Genomic DNA, 24284 nt, shown 5'->3' with positions numbered 1-24284 from the left:
AGTCTCTCTACTCCAATATTTTTACAGGATTTTCTTTTTATCCAAGTATTTTCCCCAATTGCTAAATAAATGGCATGGTCATGACAAATAACAGTCTTGTGCTAAATGGAATATGAAATAATAAAAATGCACTTATCAGGACGACATGGCAAAATTACTCCATAATGGTCAAAACTGTCGGCTTCACCTTTACTGTCGCACCTCTCGAACGATATTTTATGACACCTAAATCGGACATATATCATTTCCCTTCCCCGGCTTCGGAGAATGTAAACAAACCAAGAGGCGTGACAGCTAGTCAACATGCTAACCCGAACCGAGTGATGTTTCAAAGTCTTCGAAGCGGAAAATCACACATAACTAGCCCGGATTATTTGACATGACGACTGGGTTGTCGACTGTCTTCGCCGACCGGCAAACCGCCCGGCGGAGAGCAATTTAAAGTTCGTTCCCCGGAGGAGGGCGGCTGCAGTTGTTGTGCAGCTAACGTGCAGCTAATGTGCATGAGGAGAGCTTTTTACATGCCCATCAATGATCAAACGTAAGTAGTCCTTTATTTAAAGAAAGTTTGTAGTGTTTACTTTGTAATCGCTGTATTCGTGTTTGATGTAATACAAAACAAGATGTTTACTCACTTCCTCGTAAGTCCAATGGTCCCACAGTAGTAGGGCTTGTTTTGGCCAATATCCACGGTGAATGGGAACCTTTTGGAACTTCAAAAAGGCGCAAACGCCTCTCCCTCATACAGCAAGATTTTTCTGCAGCCGTTTGGCTGGCGTGATGCAAAAATAAACGTATTAATCCGCAAAATCAGCTGAATCCTTAGTCCTCATACACAACAGTACGGCTGTAGTGAAGAGGACGTCTTCAACCGTACACGTCACAGCGCCCTCCTCCTCAATGCAAGACCCAAGCCGGAAGTCACTCATTTTCATGCCGCGGGATTAAAAAAACTAATGAAATAAATATAAAAACTAAATTAAATAAATATAGCGATCGCTTCCACACACATCCAAGCGGTCCATATCATTCAGGAGCATAAAATACCGCGTGTATTATGAAATAAATATGCTTTTTCGTGTCACATGCACTTTAAGTACAAATAGAACATTTTTAAACATACACACTCGTTTTTCGCTGTTAATGGGGACCAGAACCCGCCGCGATAAGTGAAAAACCGTGAGGTAGTGCCCCTCATTATGTGTTCAATGAAGTTATTCAGATTTAGCATTGGAAATATACATATAAGACATGTTTTTTCCACTTTTTTCCCAAAAGTTTATTCATTCATTCATTCATTTTCCATGCCGCTTTTCCTCACGAGGGTCGCGGAGGTGCTGGAGCCTATCCCAGCTAACTCGGGGCAGTAGGCAGGGGACACCCTGAACTGGTTGCCAGCCAATTGCAGGGCACAAGGAGACATACAACCATTCACGCACACACTCATACCTACGGACAATTTAGAGTGTTCAATCAGCCTACCAAGCATGTTTTTGGGATGTGGGAGGAAACCGGAGTTCCCGGAGGAAACCCACGCAGGCACGGGGAGAACATGCAAACTCCACACAGGAAGGCCGAAGCCCGGGATTGAACCCTTGATCTTAGAACTGTGAGGCAGACGTGCTAACCACTCAGCCACCGTGCCGCCCCCAAAAGTTTAATTAACAAAAAAAAAAAAAAAAACTTTTACCGTAATTTTCAGACTATCAGACACTACTCTTTTCCTTCATTTGACAGCTGCGTCATAAGACTGTCATAATTATGATATGACACTATCATATGCATTAATGAATGGTTATGACAGATGTCATTAGGTGTCATCAGGCAAATTATGTCAATAACTCCTTTTACGTCCAGCTTGGATCTTATACATCCATTCAAAAGTGAGATCATTTTCCGGATAACAATAAATAACATCTGTTAGAAGTATTCATTAATGTTCATGACAGGGTCATGTCATAATTGTGATTGTCTAATAACAGTCGTATGGCGCCACTGTCAAATAAAGTGTTACCAAATACCATAACTAGCAATTCATGAAACAACGGGAACAGTAACTGAAGAAATAATTAGCAAAGAACATGAATTTTATTGTTATTTACATCCGTGGCGCTGCAATGCATGCTATGAGGCACTGTATGTTGGATGACGCCTTCGTTCCCATGGCAACCCGGCAGGTGTGTCAATATTGTGGCCCTTTCTGAACAGGTCCAGATCTGATTTGGACACTTGCTAAAAAAATAGTGTGAACAGCCCTAAAAAAACAGATTTGAGGAGGAATCCGATTGGAATCAGATATGCCTGCTGTTTGAACGCAGCCTAATCATCCAAAAATGACAGTAAATGAAAACAGTAAGTTGTATGTTGCATGTTCATGTTCGACTCCCGATCCAAGCCCCATTTTCGGTTTCCGAGCCGCCAGTTTGGAATTCATCTAAGCATGAGTTCTCTCAAAGAATGCAAACAACCCGCTTCGTCGTAAAACAAGAATGTTTTTTCTCTGGGGAAAAATGATATTGTATGAGCTTACTTTTTATCAGAAAATGGCCTCAAGTAGTTCAAGGACGCTGGCAAGAATAAATCAAAAGACATGATGTTCCAAAAACACCACCTCGGCGGCGTTCTTTCTTCTCTCTTTTTAAATGTATTTTCTCCTCTAACACTCTCAAACGACCTTTTCCGAATGACACAAAAAAACGGTGGATTCCATCCTCTTTTCAATAGACCCGCGCAGGTTGCCGTCAGTGCCAAGGATGTCGTTATTGCATCTATACATTTCTGCCAGTTGGGTACGCCTATAGATCTCTTGTGGGCGGCATGTTCATTGCACAGAAGACAGCTGGTCAGGCGTCGACCTTGTGGAGTTGAGTGATTAGAGTTTTGTTTATTATGGTAAGTCATCAAAATTCTCCACAGGATGTAATGAAGAAAAGACAATGTCTCTTGCTTATATAGCAATTACACAAACTTCTATTGCCATTAATGGCTGGCAATGAGTTAGACCAGGGGTCCTCAAATACAAATCTTGAAGGTCCACAATTGTTTTTCATACAAGCATGGGTCCATTTATTAATGTCGGTCAAGTACAAGGCAGGTCGAAGGTGGTAAAGGTGGTATTCTTTAGACCAAACAAAAATACAATGCACATTCTGATTAAATAAAAATAAATTGACAAAACATTTTCTTGACTCAAAAAAATACAAAAAAACGTGCAAGTACAATGTTTACACATGTACACTAAATCATTGACAAGATCTGTCATTAAGATGCAAACAATAAAATTATTGACGGTAACTTTAAAGTGCATGTGACACGAAAAAGCATGTTTATTTCATATTTATTTCATTTTTATTGCTATATTTATTTAGTTTTTTGAATCCCTCGCCACGAAAATGAGTGACTTCCGGCTTCGGTCTTGCATTGAGGAGGAGGGCGCTGTGACCTGTACGGATGAAGGCGTCCTCTTCACTATACAGCCGTACTGTTGTGTTATGAGGACTAAGGATTCAGATGATTTTGCGGACTAATACGTTTATTTTTCGCATCACGCCAGCCAAACGGCTGCAGAAAAATCCTGCTGTATGAGGGAAGAGGCGTGTGCGCCTTTTTGGAGTTTCAAAAGGTTCCCATTCACCGTGGATCAGGGGTCGCGTTAACCGAATATTTTCCGTCTTTGACCGTTTTTTTACAACGGTGACGGAAAAAACTGAAGTCCATCTGTCATTTTGACAGGTTGCAATTCACACCCCAGACCACAGGGTGGCGAGTGAGCATATTAATTAGCTATTGTCTCTCTTGATGCATGACATCGTTGGCCTTACTCGGTAAAATGTCAAGGCAACTGAGTGTCCGAAGTTTCTTCAAAAAGCCCCAAAATGACGATGGTGTTGATAAAAGAGGTGGAAAAAGAGGGACTGATGCAGTGAAGGATGACAACGAATCAAGTGAATCGCCGGTTCACTCCTCACTGCGGCGAGCAGTTGAAAACGCCGCCAATTACCAAGAAGGGCAGAATTGGTAACACGGTGAAAGCGGCATAAAGCCAAAAAAGCGGACCAGACTAGCCAGAGCCTGAAATTATTTCAAGGAAAATATGAAGGGTGCCACCACTGTGTGTACTCTTTTTGCTAAGCTGAGCTCGCATACCGCGGTAGCACGTCGGCTATGAACGAACACTTGACGCACCGTCACCCAGGTGTATTTCGGAAGACAACAGGAAACAACAAGCTAGCGGATTGTAAGTCCATACAATTTCTAACGATTTTTTAAAAAAATTGGAAGTTGCCTTTACTGTATGTGCGTCATATCAACGTGCATTTCTATTTAATAATAATAATAAATAAATATAAATATATATACATATATATATATATATATATATATATATATATATATAGAATGGAATTATATAATATTTTATTATTATTAAATGTATTACGATCATGGAAAGTCCCACTTGGGGGGGGGGATATATATTTATATATATATATATATAATATATATATATATATCCTGTATATACATAATATAATAAAAATATATATGGAAACACAGTACTGGCCTGCTTACTGTAATCCATGATTGCACTAATGTTAGTTACTTTATATTATAAAGTATTATTGTGTATATACATATAGTGACTGCATCAAGATATAGTCATTTTAAAAATTTAAGTGACGGGTAAAAATAGATTATGACCGGATTTTTATGACCCTGTCAGTCAAAATGACAGACAACGAAAAAGTCTAGCGCAACCTCTGCCGTGGATATTGGCCAAAACAAGCCCTACTACTGTGGGACCATTGGACTCACGAGGAAGTGAGTAAACATCTTGTTTTGTATTATGTCAAATACGAATACAGCAATTACAAGGTAAACACTACAAACTTTCTTTAAATAAAGGACTACTTACGTTTGATCATTGGTAGGCATGTAAAAAGCTCTCCTCATGCACATTAGCTGCACGTTAGCTGCACAACAACTGCAGCCGCCCTCCTCCACGGAATGAGCTGTAAATTGCCGATCCACGAAGACAATCGACAACCCAGTCGTCATGTCAAATAATCCGGGCTAGTTATGTGTGATTTTCCGCTTCGAAGACTTTGAAACATCACTCGGTTCGGGTTAGCATGTCGGCTAGCTGTCACGCCTCTTGGTTTGTTTACATTCTCCGTAGCCAGGGAAGGGAAATGACATATGTCTGATTTAGGTGTCATAAAAATATCGTTGAGAGGTGCGACAGTAAAGGTCAAGTCGACAGTTTTGACCATTATGGAGTAATTTTGCCATGTCATCCTGAATAAGTGCATTTTTATTATTTCATATTCCATTTAGCACAAGACTGTTATTTGTCATGACCATGCCATTTATTTAGCAATTGGGGAAAATACTTGGATAAAAAGAATATTCTGTAAAAATATTGAAGTAAAGAGACAGAAACAATGACATTTTGCAGCTCTCTTCGTCGCGTTTTCCTCGTGAATAGTTCCCCCTCGACGGGCTGACTGGTCCTTCTCAAGCCATTTATTTAGCTATTGGGGAAAAATACTTGGATAAAAAGAATATCCTGTATATATACAGTATATATGTATATATATCTCGTCATCTGCGCTTTGCTAAATTGTTGTAAATAGTCGAATCGTCTCAAAATATGATTCTAATTCACATAATAATGCTATTTAAGACTTTTTTTCTCCTGTCGTATGCTCTTTAAATATCTGCAGAAATACGAGGGGTGTAGTCACTTTGTGCTACACTGTATGTAAGCATCTCTTAATAAAGAACTTAATGTTTAATGGGGTGTCCTATTTTTTCACATGACTTTATTTCTTTTTTGTTTTTGTTTTTTTTTTTTGGTCCAATATTGCTCTTTCAACATTTGGGGTTGCCGACACCTATATAGAATCAATATACTGCTTGTCTTTAAACGTGTAATTTGTCTCTGTTTTCAAGACCACTCAACATTAATTTTAACAAGACAAATGACTCCTCTACTAAGGAGGGGGTCCAATTTGAACAAACAAGGAGGGGGATTAGGGATTTAATAAGGATAAAGTGGTGGGATTTTGCCCGCTACTTGGTTTTAGCCCCCCCATGGATCACAACATTCTAAACGCACCCAAGTAAGAGCGTCAGCAAAGCTTGTCGCCGTTTTATTTCATGCCATTGAGTCATGATTTACATAATTTGTGTGGGTTTTTTCCAAAGAAATGACATTTTTTATACCCTCCGATCAGGTTTGTTTCATTGGGAGAACAGTAAATTTACCATTACATGACATTTTGACAACTAGTTTGCAGGTCAGGACCAGCTGGGATGCCTCACTGCCCAGCGGGTCAGTGAAGTTCAGGGGGAGGGGAAAATGTGCAAACTCACAGGAAAAGAGGGGGTGCTTCAGGAATGATGCAACAGTACATACTGTACAGTATTATGCATTTTCCCACAAACCATAGCGGTTCAGAGGTGCCTTTTGTTAACAATATGTCAAAGGATCAAGAACTTAGGAATGACTTTCGTTACCATGACAACACACGCTAGCGCTAGAGAATTGTCGAGGCAAGCGTTATCAGTTCGTCGTGGTCGTAGTTCACAACACTCGTGTTGCGAATTTTCATTTCCCACTTAAAAAGAGGGAAAAGCCATTTCCAGCCTACGCAAAAAAAACAACTTCTGTCATTTGGGTTTTTATCGAAAGCCACTCCCACTTCAAATGGATTTGACGTCAATGGCAAGCAATGAGTTAATGAGAAAAGTTGATGATACTTGACACTGGATGTTATTGTACCTTTTCATTTTTGGGTTCTATTTAAATATATGATAGGTGCATTTTTTCACCATTTGGAAACATTTGCGTTAATTCAATGAACATTGTGCTACTCCTACTGGTGTGTGCTTTGCCCAACAGGGGTCAGTGTAATACACAGGTATAGATAAACAATGCCGGTTAAAACACTTTTGTGTAATAGACGTCGTTCATCACAAATACTAATGAAAATCATGTATGCCTTTGAGCACAAATGCATTTTCAGATATTCATGTCTTACAAACAGTTTATTTAGTTGTTAAATTTTCAACTTTTTGGTGGTGTAGGCATCCCAGTAACAAAACTATTTGTGTACAAGTCATTAAAAAGCCTTATTTACACAAAATGTCCTATTAGGTGCAACTAACTGTATAGTAAAGACGTGGCAGCAACCAGCAGGAATTTTATACATTATGGACAAATGAGTACTCTGGAGAAAAGCAGGAAAGACTCGAGGCCTTTGTGTTGAAGGTGCAACACTGCCCCCTTGTGTATGTCAATTGTACTAGCAATGCCTACAGGTCAAGATTTCATAGTCGTATTTTTCTTCTCCACTAATTTTGACATTGCAACATTCGTCAGAACATTGTCTTTATCTGCTCAGTGACTATTTAAATAATAAAAATTCGTCCTTTAACATTTTAACTCGCTCCAATTCCATAATTTACTCAGAAGACCTCTATGACTTACTGCTTTCAAAATGCTTCATGTACAGGCAAATGATTCAAATAGAGATGTGGGTCCGATCACGTCATTTTCAAAGTATCGGAATCGGCAAAAAATATTTTTTAATATACGGTGTGTGTATATATACAGTATAAACATATAAACATATATATATATATATATATATATATATATATATATATATATATATATATATATACAGTATATATATGCGTCATTCAAGAAAAGTTTAGGGCAAGTGCCTATTTTTGGTTATTAAAAAAAAATATATATATACAGCACTGTGCAAAAGTTTTAGGCAGGTGTCCTGCCTAAAACTTTTGCACAGTACTGTATATATTTTAATTAAATCCTTTTCTAATTGTATTTAATGTTACAGACATAATACGTTACACTCATCCAGAGTCTTTAGTTCTGGCTTAGGTAGGGTTATCAAATTTATCCCAATAATGGCGGTAATTAATGTTTTGAAAAATGTATCACGTTAAACTATTTAACGCAATTAATGCATGCCCTGCACGACCCACTCACGCATTGTCGCGCTCAATCTGTAATGGCGCCGTTTTACCTATATAGAGAGCTAAAAGGCAGCTTATAATGAGTAGAGATAATTTTGGAAGCCTTTGGAGCCTTTTTTTAATTGACTAAAGCCTTACAATCCCTTTCCGTATGATTAGAAATATCGTGGGAAGCAAAGCAAGGTAGTAAGTGATCTTTTTCTTAACACCTTATGTTATTTCCCAATGCAGAGAAGATATATCAATTGGTAGCACTACGCAAGGTTCCACTTCCCATCATGCATTTGGGCATGGCTACAGTATAATTTACTGAAAGCTCAACAAATACACTAGATGGCAATATTTAGTCACAATATACAAAGTCACATTTGTCCTTTAAGAATTACAAGTCTTTCTATCCGTGGATCCCTCTCACAGAAAGAATGTTATTAATGTAAATGCCATCTTGAGGATTTATTGTCATAATAAACAAATACAGTCCTTATGTACTGTATGTTGAATGTATATATTCGTCCGAGTTTTATTCAATTTTTTTTCTTAATGCATAGGATCGGGAAAAATTATCGGGAATGATTGGAATTGAATCTGGAGCAAAAAAAAAAGCAATCGGATCAGGAAATATCGGGATCGGCAGATACTCAAAGTAAAATGATCGGATCGGGAGCAAAAAAACATGATCGGAACAACCCTAGATTCAAAACGGGAAAATGTATTCAAATCAATGTTGTTTTTGGCAGCCCTTTTAATTTTTGTCTTAGTCAAGGGTGAAAGTGCGCCAGAACTGTCAGGAACGCAGTTCCGGTATAAGATTCAGGGCCAGAACGCAGTTCCGGTACATGGTGCTTTGATTCCAAAAATATGACAGCAACTGTCAAAACGCTATAAAAAAAAAAAAAAAAATTCTAAGCTGCCACACATGCATTTCATCTCCAAGAAGAAAACAATCTACCAACATCAGATTTACATACACAAGTGTTAACAACAAGCACAATAAAGTGCTTGTGTAGCGTAATCCGTTCCCACCAATATTTATTATTTATTTTTAGGGCTGTCAAAATTATCGCGTTAACGAGCGGTAATTAATTTTTTAAATTAATCCCGTTAAAATATCTGACGCAATTAACGTTCAAACAGATTAAAATGAGAGCACAGTGAAAGGTGTACTTGATGTGTTTTTCGGAGTTTTGCCGCCCTCTGCTGGCGCTTGGGTGCGACTGATTATATAGGCTTCAGCACCCATGAGCATTGTGTAAGTAATTATTGACATCAACAATGGCGGGCTACTAGTTTATTTTTTGATTGAAAATTTTACAAATTTTATTAAAACAAAAACATGAAGAGGGGTTTTGATATAAAATTTCTATAACTTGTGTTTTAAGAACTACAAGTCTTTCTATCCATGGATCGCTTTAACAGAATGTTAATGATGGTAATGCAATCTTGTTGATTTATTGTTATAATAAAGAAATACAGTACTTATGTACCGTATGTTGTATATATCCATCTTGTGTCTTATCTTTCCATTCCAACAATAATTTTCAGAGAAATATGGCATATTTTATAGATGGTTTGAATTGCGATTAATTGCGATTAATTCATTTTTAAGCTGTAATTACCTCGATTAAAAATTTTAATCGTTTGACACCCCTAATTTTATAGATTTTTTTCATTCAGATTTGGAGGAATGTAACTTATTTTGTTCAATATTAAAGCTGCTGAGTTGCATTCACCTGCCGTGTTTACATCCCAAATGATATCAAATTAAATGAATTTGTACACAGTTATTATGTTTACAAAAAAAATCTTTTCAGAAATCCAGTAAAAAGTGTTCATTTACAACAAATAATTTTGCCTTTTGATTTGCTTTTCACATTTGAAAAGTAAAAACTCAATTCATTTCGCACTGTTTGTATTTTTGTTTTCATGTCGACTTTCTCGTTCTATCGCATCTTTGTGTCACGTTCTATTTTCATGGCGTAAAATGCGACACAATGGGTTCTTTTTTTTATGTCAACGCAGTGCACGTTACCCGTCGGTCTGTAATACTTCCTCATAACAAGTGAAAGTCAACCTTCCACTGAGCAAACCAGTTTCTATGCCCATCAGATAGAGGACCAGAAGCTAAAAGAAGTGGAATAAAGCCTGTAAAGTGCGGACTAACCAGTCCAAAACCTGGTCTAAAACGCTACTTTGCCTGGACTTAGTCAACGTCCAAAAATAGGGCCCTGCGACAAAGGCAGTCCGAACGGGTACGCCAAAAAGACAGATATGACAAAAAATTGGAATTGTGCATTAGGATATGAACGATATGCAATATGAACTTAGCCTTAGTTAGCTAGCTAGTTATGAAGTAGGTTTATTTGTTGATAAATAATAATAAATAGTCCTGAAAGACACACACACACAAAATACTGTATGGACATAATACTTACAGTACACGTATCAGCTCTTGCTGTGTAAAATGATCTTCTTAAGGGATGTCACTTTTTACATAATCTAATCTGTGTGGTCCACGGTAAATGTATTCCTGACAGCCAAAGTTGATAAGAATGAAAGATTCCCATTGAATTCCATGTGGGTCATTTTTGACCCACTTGTGGAAGCTTAGGGTAGTAATACAAAAAGGACAATTCCTTCAAATGTATAAAAAGTTCATCAAAAATTTGAATGGTATTATATCAAAAACATATTTTTTGAGGAATACCGGGAATATGAATTGATAACAATTTTTCATTCCGTAGATATTTCAAGAAAACAACCTCACCGGGTCATTTTTGACCCACTTATGCATCTAAGGGTTAAGAACCATTGTTCCAAGGGTAGTTGTACCAAGCCATACTTTTTACTTGAGTAAATTTGTGACAAAAAAACGCTATTCTTACTCCGTTAATTTAGGCTACACAAGAGTCGTTACATTTTTCCTCTTTATGCTTCATATTGAATTATTTTTTTTGCTAGCGATGCCAAAAATAGTTCTACCAATTTCACCAATGAGAAATCGCAACAATAATCACATGACTCCATTCTACCGATCAGATGCAAGCTTGCCGTTCTGTGATCACGCCAGCCTGTTCAATCATGTGGTGTCTTTAAAGCACCATAAAAATTTAAGTATTTGATATAGAGTGCTTTTCTCAACATGACTCAAAAGCGCAAATTTTACCCTCTCTCCCAGTCTTTATTTGGCACCGAATGACCACGGAAAACCAGATGTATTATCCTTTTAATTTCATAATAGTAACTATAAAAGAGGTATTCACTATTCAAACTAGGAATTACTTTCTCCACTAGAGGGCAATCATGCTATTTGGACGAATATTGCTTCATTTCTTTCTTTTTTTTTCTCTCTCTCTTGCTGGAAGTCAATTATTATTTATTTTTTTCATAGTTCTTTGGCTTAATGTGATTATGTAATAGGTTATTGCACAGTATCATTGTAACAACAGTTTTTATATTGATAACTTAGTGCTGAGAAAAAAAAATCAAACAAATTTTTAAGCAGTTACTCACAGTATTACTCATTACTTCAGTATTCTTTTCATCAATGAGTACTTGAGTATATTTTTTGGAAGACTACTTTTACTTGAGTATTATTATTTTTAAGTAACGCTACTCTTACTTGAGTAAAATTTTTGGCTATTCTACCCACTTCTGGTTGCAATGCATGCTGAGGGGCATGAGGCATGTTGTTCGACAACAGTGTTGACAGCAGATGGCGGCAGATATTGTCTGTGTCTCCCAAGGAAAGTGAGAGATTACATTGAGCAGTGATGGCCAAGTGAAGCTTCTTGAAGCAATGAAGCTTTGAATCAATTGGCTGCAAAGCTTCATGATGGTTCATTTGCTTTGTGGCGCTATCAAGTGGTCACAAAGCCCAAGAGGCAAACAGTGTTGAGAATTCTATGGCTATTTGTTCAAGAAAATTATGTGAATCTGCTTGTTTTACTATATGAACAAAATGCAACAAGTGCCATAAGGATAATTTGTTATTGAATTATATCTAGAAACAATAGCTTCTACAGTGCTTTGGCGAAATATAACGTATTTTTAAAATATACAGTAAATATAATTTTTTGGGGGGGGAGGGGGTGTTGTTTTTGGGTTTTTGTTTTCATGTTGTGTTGTGTTGTGGGTTTTTTTTGTTTTTGTTTTGTTTTGTTTGGTTTTTTTGAATGGGGCTCCTAGCTATATGTTGCCTTGGGTACCTAGCTACCCAGGGCCAGGCCTGCAGAGGTATATATATTCATATTCACGATAATAAAGCTTTGCAGAGTTAAGGCCGAGTTATACTTCCGCGTCAGACCTGCGCCATCAAGGAAGACCCGATTTACGACCCTGCGCCGTAGCCTGACACGCATCTATTGATATTTCAAACCCTAGCGTCAGCCTAGCGTTACGTCAACGCATATGACGTGGTGGAAATGGACTGTGATTAGTTCGCTCAGACTGTTGTTTCCGGTTCAGCGTGAAATCACCGCCATTCTAAAACATTATTTTTCTACACGCAAAAATGGACCAAGCCGACGGGAGTATCATCGAAGAGCAAGTCTCGTCAAGACATTATTATGATTGCCAAATGGCAAGGTCGGCGATTGAAATAAAAAAATGGAAGAACCACTGAGACGTGTGTGTTCGGAATCGTGTGGCCACACGAAGCGGTGCCCCAGTCGGCCAAAAACTGCCAACTTCTTATCGCTTTATGTCGTATTTTTGGTTGGTGCACTTCATCATTTATTGTGCACATATGTTTGCTGTGAGTCTGTGACTCATTTACGTGTCACACTTCATGTATATGAAGAATAAAGCACAGGATTGGTGTCAAAAGAGTTGTTTTGATCTTTAATTTTCAATAACCGACAGTTCACACGCGATACATCATCACTGATTGAGAGTGCCTCGGTGCTTTTTATAATAACGTTAAAATCAAGGCTCCCAACGCAGTTTGGGAAGTTCCATAGACGCCAGGAATTTTCTGCTATGGCTTGTTGTAGGACACAGCAAACAAATCGGGCTGGAGGGCTTTGCAGACCTTGGATGCAGTGCTCGACGCCAGTTTGAAGCTAGCCGCCACAGTTAGCTGTCTCCACCCGAGTCTAGAACTCAAAAGTCTGCCAGACTTGCCCCTCAACATTTGTATTATCAACATTTATTCATTGTTGATGAGCAGAAGATTAACATTCTAGCGTTCCATCTTGCATTGTTTATTTTTTTTCTCCGTTAAACTAGACTAGCAAAAGTCAACAAGCATGCCCTAAAACCGTACAAACATAACGCCACACCCCTCTAGTGGCTTGGCAGCGAATTACAGGGCAACGCGTTCCCTCACCGCAAAACTATCGAATGCTCATTGACGCCGTAATCACTTCGCCGTCACCGCAACGCAGGAGTATAACTCAGGCTTTACAGTTTCCTATATTGTTTTAAACGTGTTTTGACTCCTAAGCTAATGGACGGCCACTGTTCAAATGACTAGCTCCATCTAGTGTTGAAGCTGCAAAGTGCAACAGAATGTAGGCCTGAATTTAAGCTTCTTGTGCAAGCATATTCACTGATATTTTCATTCATTTGCTGTGGGCTACTAAAAACGCCGGCTGTAGTTTGGACACCCCTTTTTTAATCTTATTTTTTGTGTGTGTGATGGCAGGGCCAAGCGGACCTGTTAAAGCACGCCAAAAGCGAAGCACTGGATACCCTGCGTCAGATCCACTGTGCGGCTCAGTCGTGTGGCCTCAGCAAGAACGGCGCATCCTCCCCTCAGCTGCCGCATCATTCCCAGCAACACCAGACGCAGCCTCCGGCCAAGGCCCCGCCGCAGCCCCAGCTGTCTTCCCCCTCGCAAGCCCAACCCTGGACCGGACTTCATTCTCCGCTTCCGCTGCTTCAAACTCATCCCAAACCTCCCGCTTACACCCCTCCGCCTCCCCTGCCGCCGCACTTCCACTTCCAGCAGCATAAGGCAGCCGCGCCTCTGGACTCCATTACGGAGAAGGAGACGTTAAGCGAGGATCCGGCGGGACCCTGCTGACCCGCAGCCTGTGCCCACGGAGACGAGCGCCCGAGAGAGAGTAAAAATGAAGCGGGAAAAGGTCTGGAAATGACACGGGAAGTCGCCAGCGGTAAAGAAAGCGAGAGAGAGCAAAGTGTTAATAGGATGATAACCGTGAGGAGGAAAGGTCGTCGTGTTAGAAGCGAAACGCAAGTGTGAAGATTTCCTGAGAGAGCAGGAGAAGACTTAAATGTGTTTTCAGTCATAATACATTCATTTTAAAAACATTTTCGGTAACACTTTATTTTATATAGACCGTCAAAATTATGATATGACACGGTCATGAGCTTGCATGAATGCTTATGACAGATGTCATTAAATGTCATATTATGTCACTTTTGAATGGATGTAAAAGATGCGGACTAGACTTAAATTGAGTTAGTGACATAATTTTCTAGCTGACACTTAATGATATGTCATAAGCAGTGGTGGATAAAGTACTCATTTATGTAAAGATACAGAGGCAAAAAAAAAAAACTTAAAGCTACTAGGGCTGCAGCTATCAAATATTTTAGTAATCGAGTAATCGACTGAAAATTCTATCGATTAATCGAGTAATCGGATAAAACAAATATATTTTTAGGTGAAGAGCAATTATAAATATACATGAGAAAACAAGACATTTCATCTAATCTTGAACCACTTTCAGTCAATCAATGTCTTTATTTTCGATGTATATTGTAGCTAGAATTAAAAAAAAAAGACTAATTCACTGCTTTCACTCAAAAAACTTTTAGATCTTATTTAAAAAAAAATATATATATATATATATATATATATATATATATATATATTTATATATATTACCTAAAAATGCCGTTACGCTTGATAACACACATCACTTAAAAGTTAGGATTTTTTCCCTCGTGTTTCAATTGAATTTCTCTTTGTGTCAAGCCATTTTTAAGTTCTAGTTAAGTTTTAAGTTAGTCTAAACTGTAAGTCCTGATAGGATTTAGAGTTTTTGCAGTGTTCAAAATAAATGTATGATACAGGCTGTACTGGAGCACATTAAGGACCAGTGCTACTTGGTGTTTTATCCAGCAATGACTACTGAGCTAAAATTGATAGTTAGCATGATTAAGTTTTTATTTTACACCCTCATCACTCCACAATGCTACGTTATGTTAAAGCCTGTATGTAAGACACGTTAGCCACGCAACGACAGTGGTCATAATTAATTGAAACCTAGTCCTCCGCAGGGCTAACTTTACGTGAGCTAGTAGCGACAGTAACGTTAATCTTATTTATTAGCGCTTAGCGCTCTTTATTAGCGCTTAGCGCTGTACTGCTTTAAGATGGCGGCTGTTTAATAACGCTGCCCAGACGCGGCCGAGTCTGTCATTGCGCATCTAGTTCAACATACATGTGATCTTTATGAGACGCATCAGACGCTAGCTGTTACCAACGTAGCATCGTGGGGGCTAGTATTTTGCAACGTCGGCGTCGTTTGTGGCGGCTGTCAGCTGCAGTAAGTTTTTTTTTTTCCCTTCTTCCTCTCCGCACGTGACAGCGCGTTGTCCCGCATTAAAAGTAGTCCGAGCAAAACGTGATGCTTAGAGCTGTCAAAATAAACGATTACTCGAGGTGAATAAAATTACTCGGATCAGTTTTTAAACTCAAGTTGCTCGAGTACTCGTTTCAGCTCTAAAAGCAACACTTGGTAAGTTTTCAGTTTTGGTTGATTTTAGTGACGCTGGTGGACAAAAGCGGTAGTATTTTGCCTTAAGGAAGACTATGTTTCCCATGACGACCAGCGCTACGTTTGCCATGAGGACCAGCGCACACCCGTACAGTGTCGTAAAATCATCAACTAAAGATGATCGATCAGGTCCGATCACGCGCTGCACGACCCACTCACGCATTGTCGCGCTCAATCTGTAATGGCGACGTTTTACCTATATAGAGAGATAAAAGGCAGCGTAAAATGAGTAGAGTGAAATTTGGCAGCCTTTGGAGCCTTTTTTTAAATGGCTAAAGCCTTACAATCCCTCTCCCTATGATTAGAAATATCATGGGATGCAATGTGGGGAAGCAAGGTAGCGATTGATCTTTTTCTTAACACCTTATATTATTTCTCAACGCAGAGAAGATATATCAATTGGCAGCACTACGCACAGTCATGGTTCCACTTCCCATCATGCATTTGGGCATGGCTACAGTATCATTTACTGAAAGCTCAACAAATACACTAGATGGAAATATTTAGTCACAATGTACAAAGTCACAAGTCTTTCTATCCGTGGATCCCTCTCACAGAAAGAATGTTAATAATGTAAATGCCATCGTGAGGATTTATTGTCATAATAAACAAATACAGTACCTATGCACTGTATGTTGAATGTATATATTCGTCCGAGTTTTATTCATTTTTTTCTTAATGCATTGCCAAAATGTATATGATCGGGAAAAATTATCGGAAATTATTGGAATTGAATCGGGAGCAAAAAAAAGCAATCGGATCGGGAAATATCGGGATCGGCAGATACTCAAACTAAAATGATCGGGATCGGATCAGGAGCACAAAAACATGATCGGAACAACCCTGTCATCAACCAATCAAAAATCAATCTCATGGTTGCCTGCAGATAGATTTAACAACATTTGTGTTTCCAGCAGCTGTGTGACAGATAAATAGTAATAAGGTAATGAATCCAGTTGTGGCTAAGGCATTTGACGGTTAGCGTCCATGTAGCTTACCCCTCGACGTTTGGTTTTGGGTGTCACGCTAGCGAGCGAAAGCCGGGCCAATGTTTATTAAGTACAGTCCCTGACAAAAGTCTTGTCACTTATCCATTTTGTAGAAACAATTGCTAATAATTAGGGCTGTCAAAATTATCGCGTTAACGGGTGGTAATTAATTTTTTTAATTAATCACGTTAAAATATTTGACGCAATTAACGCACATGCCCCGCTCAGACAGATTTAAATGACAGTACAGTGAAATGCCCACATGTTAATTGTGTTTTATGGAGTTTTGCCGCCCTCTGCTGGCGCTTAGGTGTCACTGATTTTATAGGCTTCAGCACCTATGAGCCTTGTGTAAATAATTATTGACATCAACAATGGCTGACTACTAGTTTATTTTTTGATTGAAATGTTTACAAATTTTATTAAATCGAAAACATTAAGAGTGGTTTTAATAAAAAATTTCTATAACTTGTGCTAACATTTATCCTTTAAGAACTACAAGTCTTTCTATCCATGGATTGCTTTAACAGAATGTTAATAATGTTAATGCCATCTTGTTGATTTATTGTTATAATAAACAAATATAGTCCCTAGATACCGTATGTTGAATGTATATATCAATCTTGTGTCTTATCTTTCCATTCCAACAATAATTTACAGAAAAACATGGCATATTTTATAGATGGTTTGAATTGCGATTAATTACGATTAATTCATTTTTAAGCTGTGATTGACTCGATTCAAAATGTTAATCGTTTGACACCCCTAAAATACAGATGAGCTGTCCCAAGCCGATCGCGTAGTCTCACTCTCCCTCCCTCTCCCTCCCTGCTCTTTGTTGGTCAGGCAGTGCACTGGAGTTGCTTATTAAAGTTAACGACGATTGACAGTCAAATAAAGTGTTATTTTTAACCCAAATAAATCAACAAATAAGCAGACCCAGGATTCAAGATGAGGGGAAAAAGTAGCAGATTATAATCTGAAAATTAGGGTTATTTGTCGGCCAACACTTATGACACATCTGTCATAAGCATTCATTGAAGCCTATGACAGTGTCATGTCATAATTATGACGGTCTTATGACACCACTGTCAAATAAAGTGTTACCGATTTTTCCCCCCTCATGAATACATGTTTAGCATTGTCCTCTTCTGCTTTCTCCAAACTTCTCTCTCGGAATAACATCCTTTTTCCATACCCGCTCACGTTCTGTTCCGATTCTACTCTGTGGGTACAGGCTCTCGTTTTGCCACTACATTTTTTATACCTTCACATTTTTTATTCCTCTTCTGGCATCTGTATAGCTCTAGTCTAGAACCATCCTTTCTCAGGAGTTTAGTTTTGACGTCCTGGACACTTCACCTAAAAACCACCATCAGATGATGTGACTCGACACAACCTTCTGTCATTCGATGTGAAATTCTTAAAATGTAAAAAAAAAAAAAAAAAAAAAAAATGGAATAATAAGAGAGCTCCTGTAGACATGTTGTAAATGTTGATAGACGCTTTTTTAAAAACTTTTAATTCCGCATTATGTGATTGTTTGGACAGTTGCCGCTCAAAGGGACTGCAAGGATGGATTAGCACCGCAACACCAGGGTTAAAAAGAAAAAAAAAAAAACTAAAATATAGAATATATATATATATATATATATGAAGCCATGTGTATCACTGCAGAGTGAATGTGGATACTGTAAAGTGACCCATTAAAAGTGGTGTCGTTGTTTATCATGTGTCATATTTTTGCGATTTTGAAATGGTGTCACTGTTTATTTTTTTTCATTTTCATTTTTTAAATAAACCTGTCCTGTTCAGCTGTTTGACACGGAGAATGGAAGTCTAAGTGCCCGGTTGGTCTGAACAGTTTTAATGTTTCACATTGAGAGTATGACATACTCCCATTGTGATCATTCAACATACCTCGTTTATTATGACAAAGCAGCGAACAGGATGGAGGTTATGGGGGAACAGAAGAAAAGAAACGCAAGCCCAGAAAGAAAATTCAATTCAATTCAATTCAATTTTAATTGTATAGCTCTGGATCACAACAACGTTGTCTCAAAGGGCTTTGCAGAGGCAATATGATACACAATCAGAAACAGCAAATGAAGCATCAAAGATGAATAAATAAATTCAAGTCCTGGGTATCCCCCATCTTTAGACCCTCCATGCCGGCAAGGAAAAACTCCAAAAACTCCAGAGTCTTTGGGAGAAAATGAGAAACCTTGGGGAGTACCGCAGTCAGGAGAGATCCACTCCCAGGACTGATAGACAGGAAGCCCCAGGACCGCTAATGGGAATTACCAGGCGAAGTTACAGTCCGTAAAGATGCAGAGGAGTAAAGGAACAAGAAGAGGTCCATCTAGCCAGATGAGACAGGGGTAGCAACGAGGACGTCCATCCAGCCAGCAGGCATGAAAATCTCTCACCTTTCGGCGAAATTCGCCGTTTTGAAGTCAAAAAGGATGACCTACGTGAATCATGTAGATCCGAGGAGAAAAATTTTTAAGGGGGGGGGGGGTCGTTTGTAGGCATGTGCCAGTTACCTTCACGGATTACCATGCTATGAAAACGTCGCGGTTACAAAACCACTCAAATTTTCCGTCATACAGTAGTACGTATTCGTTATTTTTCATGTGTCGAAAATGCAGCCAGAATTAGCTTGGCGCGGCAGCGCTTACCCCTTCCCCTGTTTGATGCTGCGTGTGTCAGTGACGCTATTCCAGCAAACCCAAAAACAAGCACTCCAAACGCAAGGCGTAAATTCTTCAATTTATTGATCTCTCAAATCGTGGTAACTGAAATATACCAAATGAATACATTTAAAACGTTGTACACTCGTATTTTTCCACATGTGAGTAGCTTCAACAGTTTAGCTTCATGAAAAAGTTCGTCAGAAACAAAACACACATTTTCCTTTCAAATTCAATACACAAAGTTACTAAAAACTTACAAAGACGAATGATAGGCAAGGCTTAGCTAGGACAGCAACTTCATTGAGGTTAATCACAGCCGCTGAGAGAGAAACCAGTTTGTATGCGGGGAGGAAAAAAAAAAAAAAAAAAAGAGCGTCAAAGATCGCTAATTGCGACAGATGATCTTGTACTAAGCACAAATTCACATTCGCTGGAGGAGGTAAAGTATCACTCCCAATTGTTTTTAGATGAATGCATTTGCCAGCATATTGAATTTAGTGAGTAATGGTTTTCGTTTTCATATTTTGTGGTATGACAAAGTTACTGCCGTTCGTTGCAGCTTGCGTTGAACACTGCCGGAGCGTCCGGTGAAAAAATAGCTCCCGTTAAGGTAGCGTCAAGCTTGTGTATTTAACGGTAATATAAAAGCAGTGTTGTCAATAACGCGGTATCGTAATGCGTAACTAATCTGATTACTTTCTTTCAGTAAAGAACAATCTAACGCGTTCATTTTTCTAAATCAGTAATCTGAGTAAAATTACTTTCCTTGATGCCTGTGCGTTACTATTTTGTTATTGCCCCATAATGTGTGTAGAATGAAGAATACTGTAGTCATGGGAGTGACATCACATGTCACATTTTTTAATCGGGGATGGAACAAAAAGGGTCACGTGTATTACCATGATGCATGAGCGCTGGGAGTTTGCGGCCAAAACAACATAGCCTTGCTACCTCGCCAGGATGCAATGAAATAGGCAGGAGATATACTACAAACGGCTGCATTTGCACACTGGAAACACAGCCATTACTTCACATTTTTGTCCAGTAAAGATAACAAAAATATCTCCGTGCGCTGCAAACTTTGCGCTGGCTCAAAAAGACTGTCCACCGCTATAAGCATCCAATTCAAGCACCACTTGGAATTACAGCACAACAGGTAACACGACAGCCAGGACTTTTTGATACTGCTCGTGCTCAATCCTCGGTTCAAGCTCAGTTGTTGTTGAGGGTTTTGAAAGCTTAGGTTTAAAGAAATTCTAAATATCCATCTTGCCTCCTCAGCTGTAGTTTTGGCTAAGCAATGCAAACGGCTGTCTCTAAGGTTCTATAGTCACATGATCTGTTCGAAAAATAATTTGGACCCATTATGAAATACTTTGAATGATTCCTGTTCATTTTATTCATTTGTGTTGTTTGTTTTATTGCTCTAAAACTTTTATAGACAACATTTTAAGGGCCATATTCAATGGTCTTTATTTTAAAGGGGAAGTTCAGAATTTTTTTACATTAGGCTTAATCTTTGAGTTAGCCGGGGTTTAATTAGTCGTTGGAAATGATTTGAACAAATTCTGTGCAGTTTGACAGTTATTTGTTAGTTTCAAGGCTCCGGAGTGGCTAAGTTAGCGCGAGTCAATGGTGGTTGAAATCAACTCCTTCAACTAATTAAACCCCCGTTAACTCAAATACTAAGCCTTATGTGAAAAATTAAAATGGTCAAATTCGCCACATGGAGGACGTTTTGCCGACGGCGGACATTTTGGCAGAACGCCGGAACATATTTCCTCCACACCTTTCTCACCTTTTTAACCCCTGACCCATTTTCATGCCTGAGCCAGGGGTCCGGACAGTCAGGAGGCTGCAGCTGAAAAATAGCCCCTCCCCAGAGGGGAGGGGGGAAAGGGGACACCGGGTGACTAGTGATGAAGAGACTAGACAACTAGATATTAACATTGGAAAATAGAAATAAAGTAAGATAAGTGGTAGGCAGTGTTGTTAATTTTACTTTAAAAAAGTAATTAATTACAGTTACAAATTACTTCTCCCAAAAAGTAATTGCGTTAGTAACTCAGTTACCTGAATGTAAGAGTAATTAGTTACTTGGTAAAGTAACTAGTGATAATTTTCTTTTTCTTTTTTTTTTGAGGGGAAAAAAAAAAAAATCACGCAGTGTGAAGTTTAAAGGGTTTGGGGGACAATTGGCCCTAGCCCAATTCTTTACCCTCCACTTAACTAGACACAAGGGTATTGCGATAACTAGATAGTAACCTTTGCTATGTGTGGAAGTCATTTAAAGTTGTGAATCAACCGTTAAAGTTGTTAAAATTGCTCCCGTTATTGCATTAGTTCCCTTCTGTCTACTTTCAACATGTGTAAGTTTTAAAACTGTTTCATCATTTAAAGATAGATTTAAGTTAAGATTTTGCCGATTTAGGAGCTTTTTAGATTTTTAAAAAAAAAAAAAAAGTTACTTAGGTTCGCTAGGAAGGATATCTACATCAGAGCCTTCCTGAGAGGTGTACTGCTTTAAGATGGCGGCTGTTTACTAACGCATGTAGTCCTTAAAACATGTTGCCAATGCATCTGTGTCTGTCAATTGCATCTAGTTCTATAATATGATATCTACCGTGTCATGTGGGTGTAGTTTGTCGGCTATGGCTACAGTCAGGTATTATTGGAGCCACCTAGCATCGTGGTTGCAACGGCGTCTTCTCCACTCCTGCTCTGCTCTCTCGTCTCCATGAGTCCGTTTCTCTCAGACTTTTTTTATTCAACCAACTTAGTAACGCATAGTAACCCACGCCTTTCCCGCCTTAGTAACGGTAACGGCATTGCCAAGATGAGAAAAGTAATTAATTGGATTACTCATTACTGAAAAAAATAACGCCGTTAGTAACACCGTTACATTCTAACACCGTTATTAACAACACTGGTGGTAGGTAGAGTGAGAAAATGGAGATAGAACTCAGTGGCTGTACTTCCCCCAGCTTTATAGCTTCTAGTGCAGCTTAGACTAAACTTTGAGTCGACTTCAACTAGCCTGACCATAAGCTTTGTTGAATAGGAACGTTTTTAATCTAATCTTAAATGTGCAGACTGTCTCGGCTTCTTTAATATTAGCTGGAAGCTAATTCCATAAAACAGGGGCTTGGTGGCCAAAGGCTCTAGCTCCGACAGTACTTTTAGAAACCCTGGGAACTACCAGTAGACCTGCATTCTGAGAGCGGAGTGTTCTGTTGGGGCGGTATGGAACCAGAGCATCGGTGAGATAAGATGGCCCCAACCCATTAATGGTCTTAAATGTAAGAAGGAGGATTTTAAATTTAATTCTAAGAAACACAAAATAACAACAAGAAATACATTGAACGTCTACACTAACTACTAATATGATGGTGCTATTGTCAGCGAGATGTATTTCCGGTTGACACCATGTGGTAGGCCTGTTGACCGGGGAAAGAGGGGGACGGAGGTGGGGGAGTCTATAAGCTAAGTGGTTGAAAGGGGTAGAGTGTACACAAATCAGCTCTCTGATCTGGAACCCAGTAATCGTGTGAATCCCTTGTGAGTGTAAGCCCATTGGTGACCGACCCTACGCCGCCCCATCGCCACTCCCTGCACCGGGACCCCCCACCCGAACGCGCCCTATCACATCCAGCTGTAGGCGAGCCCCACCAAGCGCGCGACAGCCACGCAGATGAGCGGAGACGCCACGCGGGCGCCAACCCAGGACCACGGCCCCCACCCAGGCAACCCGGGGAGGGAGGGCCCGTGGGGGGTTTTGCGCGTTTGTCCATCCCTCCCCCCGCAGAACAGCAAAGGAACCATCACCTCCCCCGGGATCCAGGGTGGTCAGGCCACCCGCGCACCCATCAACCGGCCTTCAGGGATGGCAAGAGGGGACGCACACCAACCCCACTCCCATCCGCCCACCCGGCCCATGAGCCATGGCCGCAGCCCCCCAAATGGCACGGCACGCCACGGGACCCCCAGCGGCCCACCAAGCCCAGGGCAGGGCAGGGTCCCCCGCCGGAGCAGGCAACATCCAGGCGATACACCCAGCCAGCGACCTGCGACGGAGCACAGGGTGGCTACCCAGTCAGAGATGAAAGGGGTAGGCGGAGGCAGGAGGATGCCGAGGAGCCGCCACGGGGCGATGCGAGATCGGAGCCCCGACCCCCCCCCCCCCTCCCGCGGCCGGGAGGTGTCAGTGTTTAGGAAAACAAAAAACAGGTTGCTACCAAAATCTTTCACAAGAATAGTGTATCTGTTAGCTCTTTGGCCCATTGACGGCGCTAGACGCCCAATCCGTTCGAAATTAATTGGATGTCTAGCGCAGTCAATGGCACTGAAACCACAGCATTCACAGCCAGTCTTTTGTGGGAATTTTTCAGGTCACTTCCTGTTCATTTTAGGGCATTTACAGGTTGATTTTGAGTCACTTCCGCATTCATTCTCCACTGGCTATCCACTATTGGCATCACCCGCACCCTGTTGAACTGGTTCTCATCCTACCTCTCTGAACGCACCCAATATATTAAAATCAAGTCATTTAAATCTACCTCCTCCCCTCCTAATTATTCATTATTTCTGCGCGGCCCGATACCAAATATGCCATGGACCGGTACCGGTCCGCGGCCCGGTCGTTGGGGACCCCTGCCATAGAACACCTGTGGAGAGATCTGAAAATGGCAGTTTAGAGAAGGCACCCTTCAAATCTTAGAGACCTGGAGCAGTTGGCCAAAGAATAATGGTCTAAAATTCCAGCAGAGCATTGTAAGATACTCATGGATGAATACTGGAAGCGGTTGTTCGCAGTTAATTTGTCTAAAGGTTGTGCTACCAAGTAT

General features: G+C 39.8%; 1 protein-coding gene across 1 annotated transcript in view; it reads left to right on the top strand.

Moving 5' to 3' along the window:
- plcl5 (phospholipase C like 5) overlaps window positions 1-19235 on the top strand; it is a 197626-nt gene extending 178391 nt beyond the window's left edge. Inside the window, exon 6 of the mRNA XM_057818015.1 lies at window positions 13652-19235. Coding sequence (XP_057673998.1) covers window positions 13652-14032 — 381 coding nt within the window. The 3' untranslated portion in view covers window positions 14033-19235. The remainder of the gene's footprint in view (window positions 1-13651) is intronic.
- The last annotated feature ends 5049 nt before the right edge of the window (window positions 19236-24284 follow it).

Source organism: Corythoichthys intestinalis, chromosome 16 (assembly GCF_030265065.1).
Source record: "Corythoichthys intestinalis isolate RoL2023-P3 chromosome 16, ASM3026506v1, whole genome shotgun sequence".
Lineage (NCBI taxonomy): Eukaryota > Metazoa > Chordata > Actinopteri > Syngnathiformes > Syngnathidae > Corythoichthys > Corythoichthys intestinalis.
This window is presented reverse-complemented; position numbering and strand designations above follow the sequence as displayed.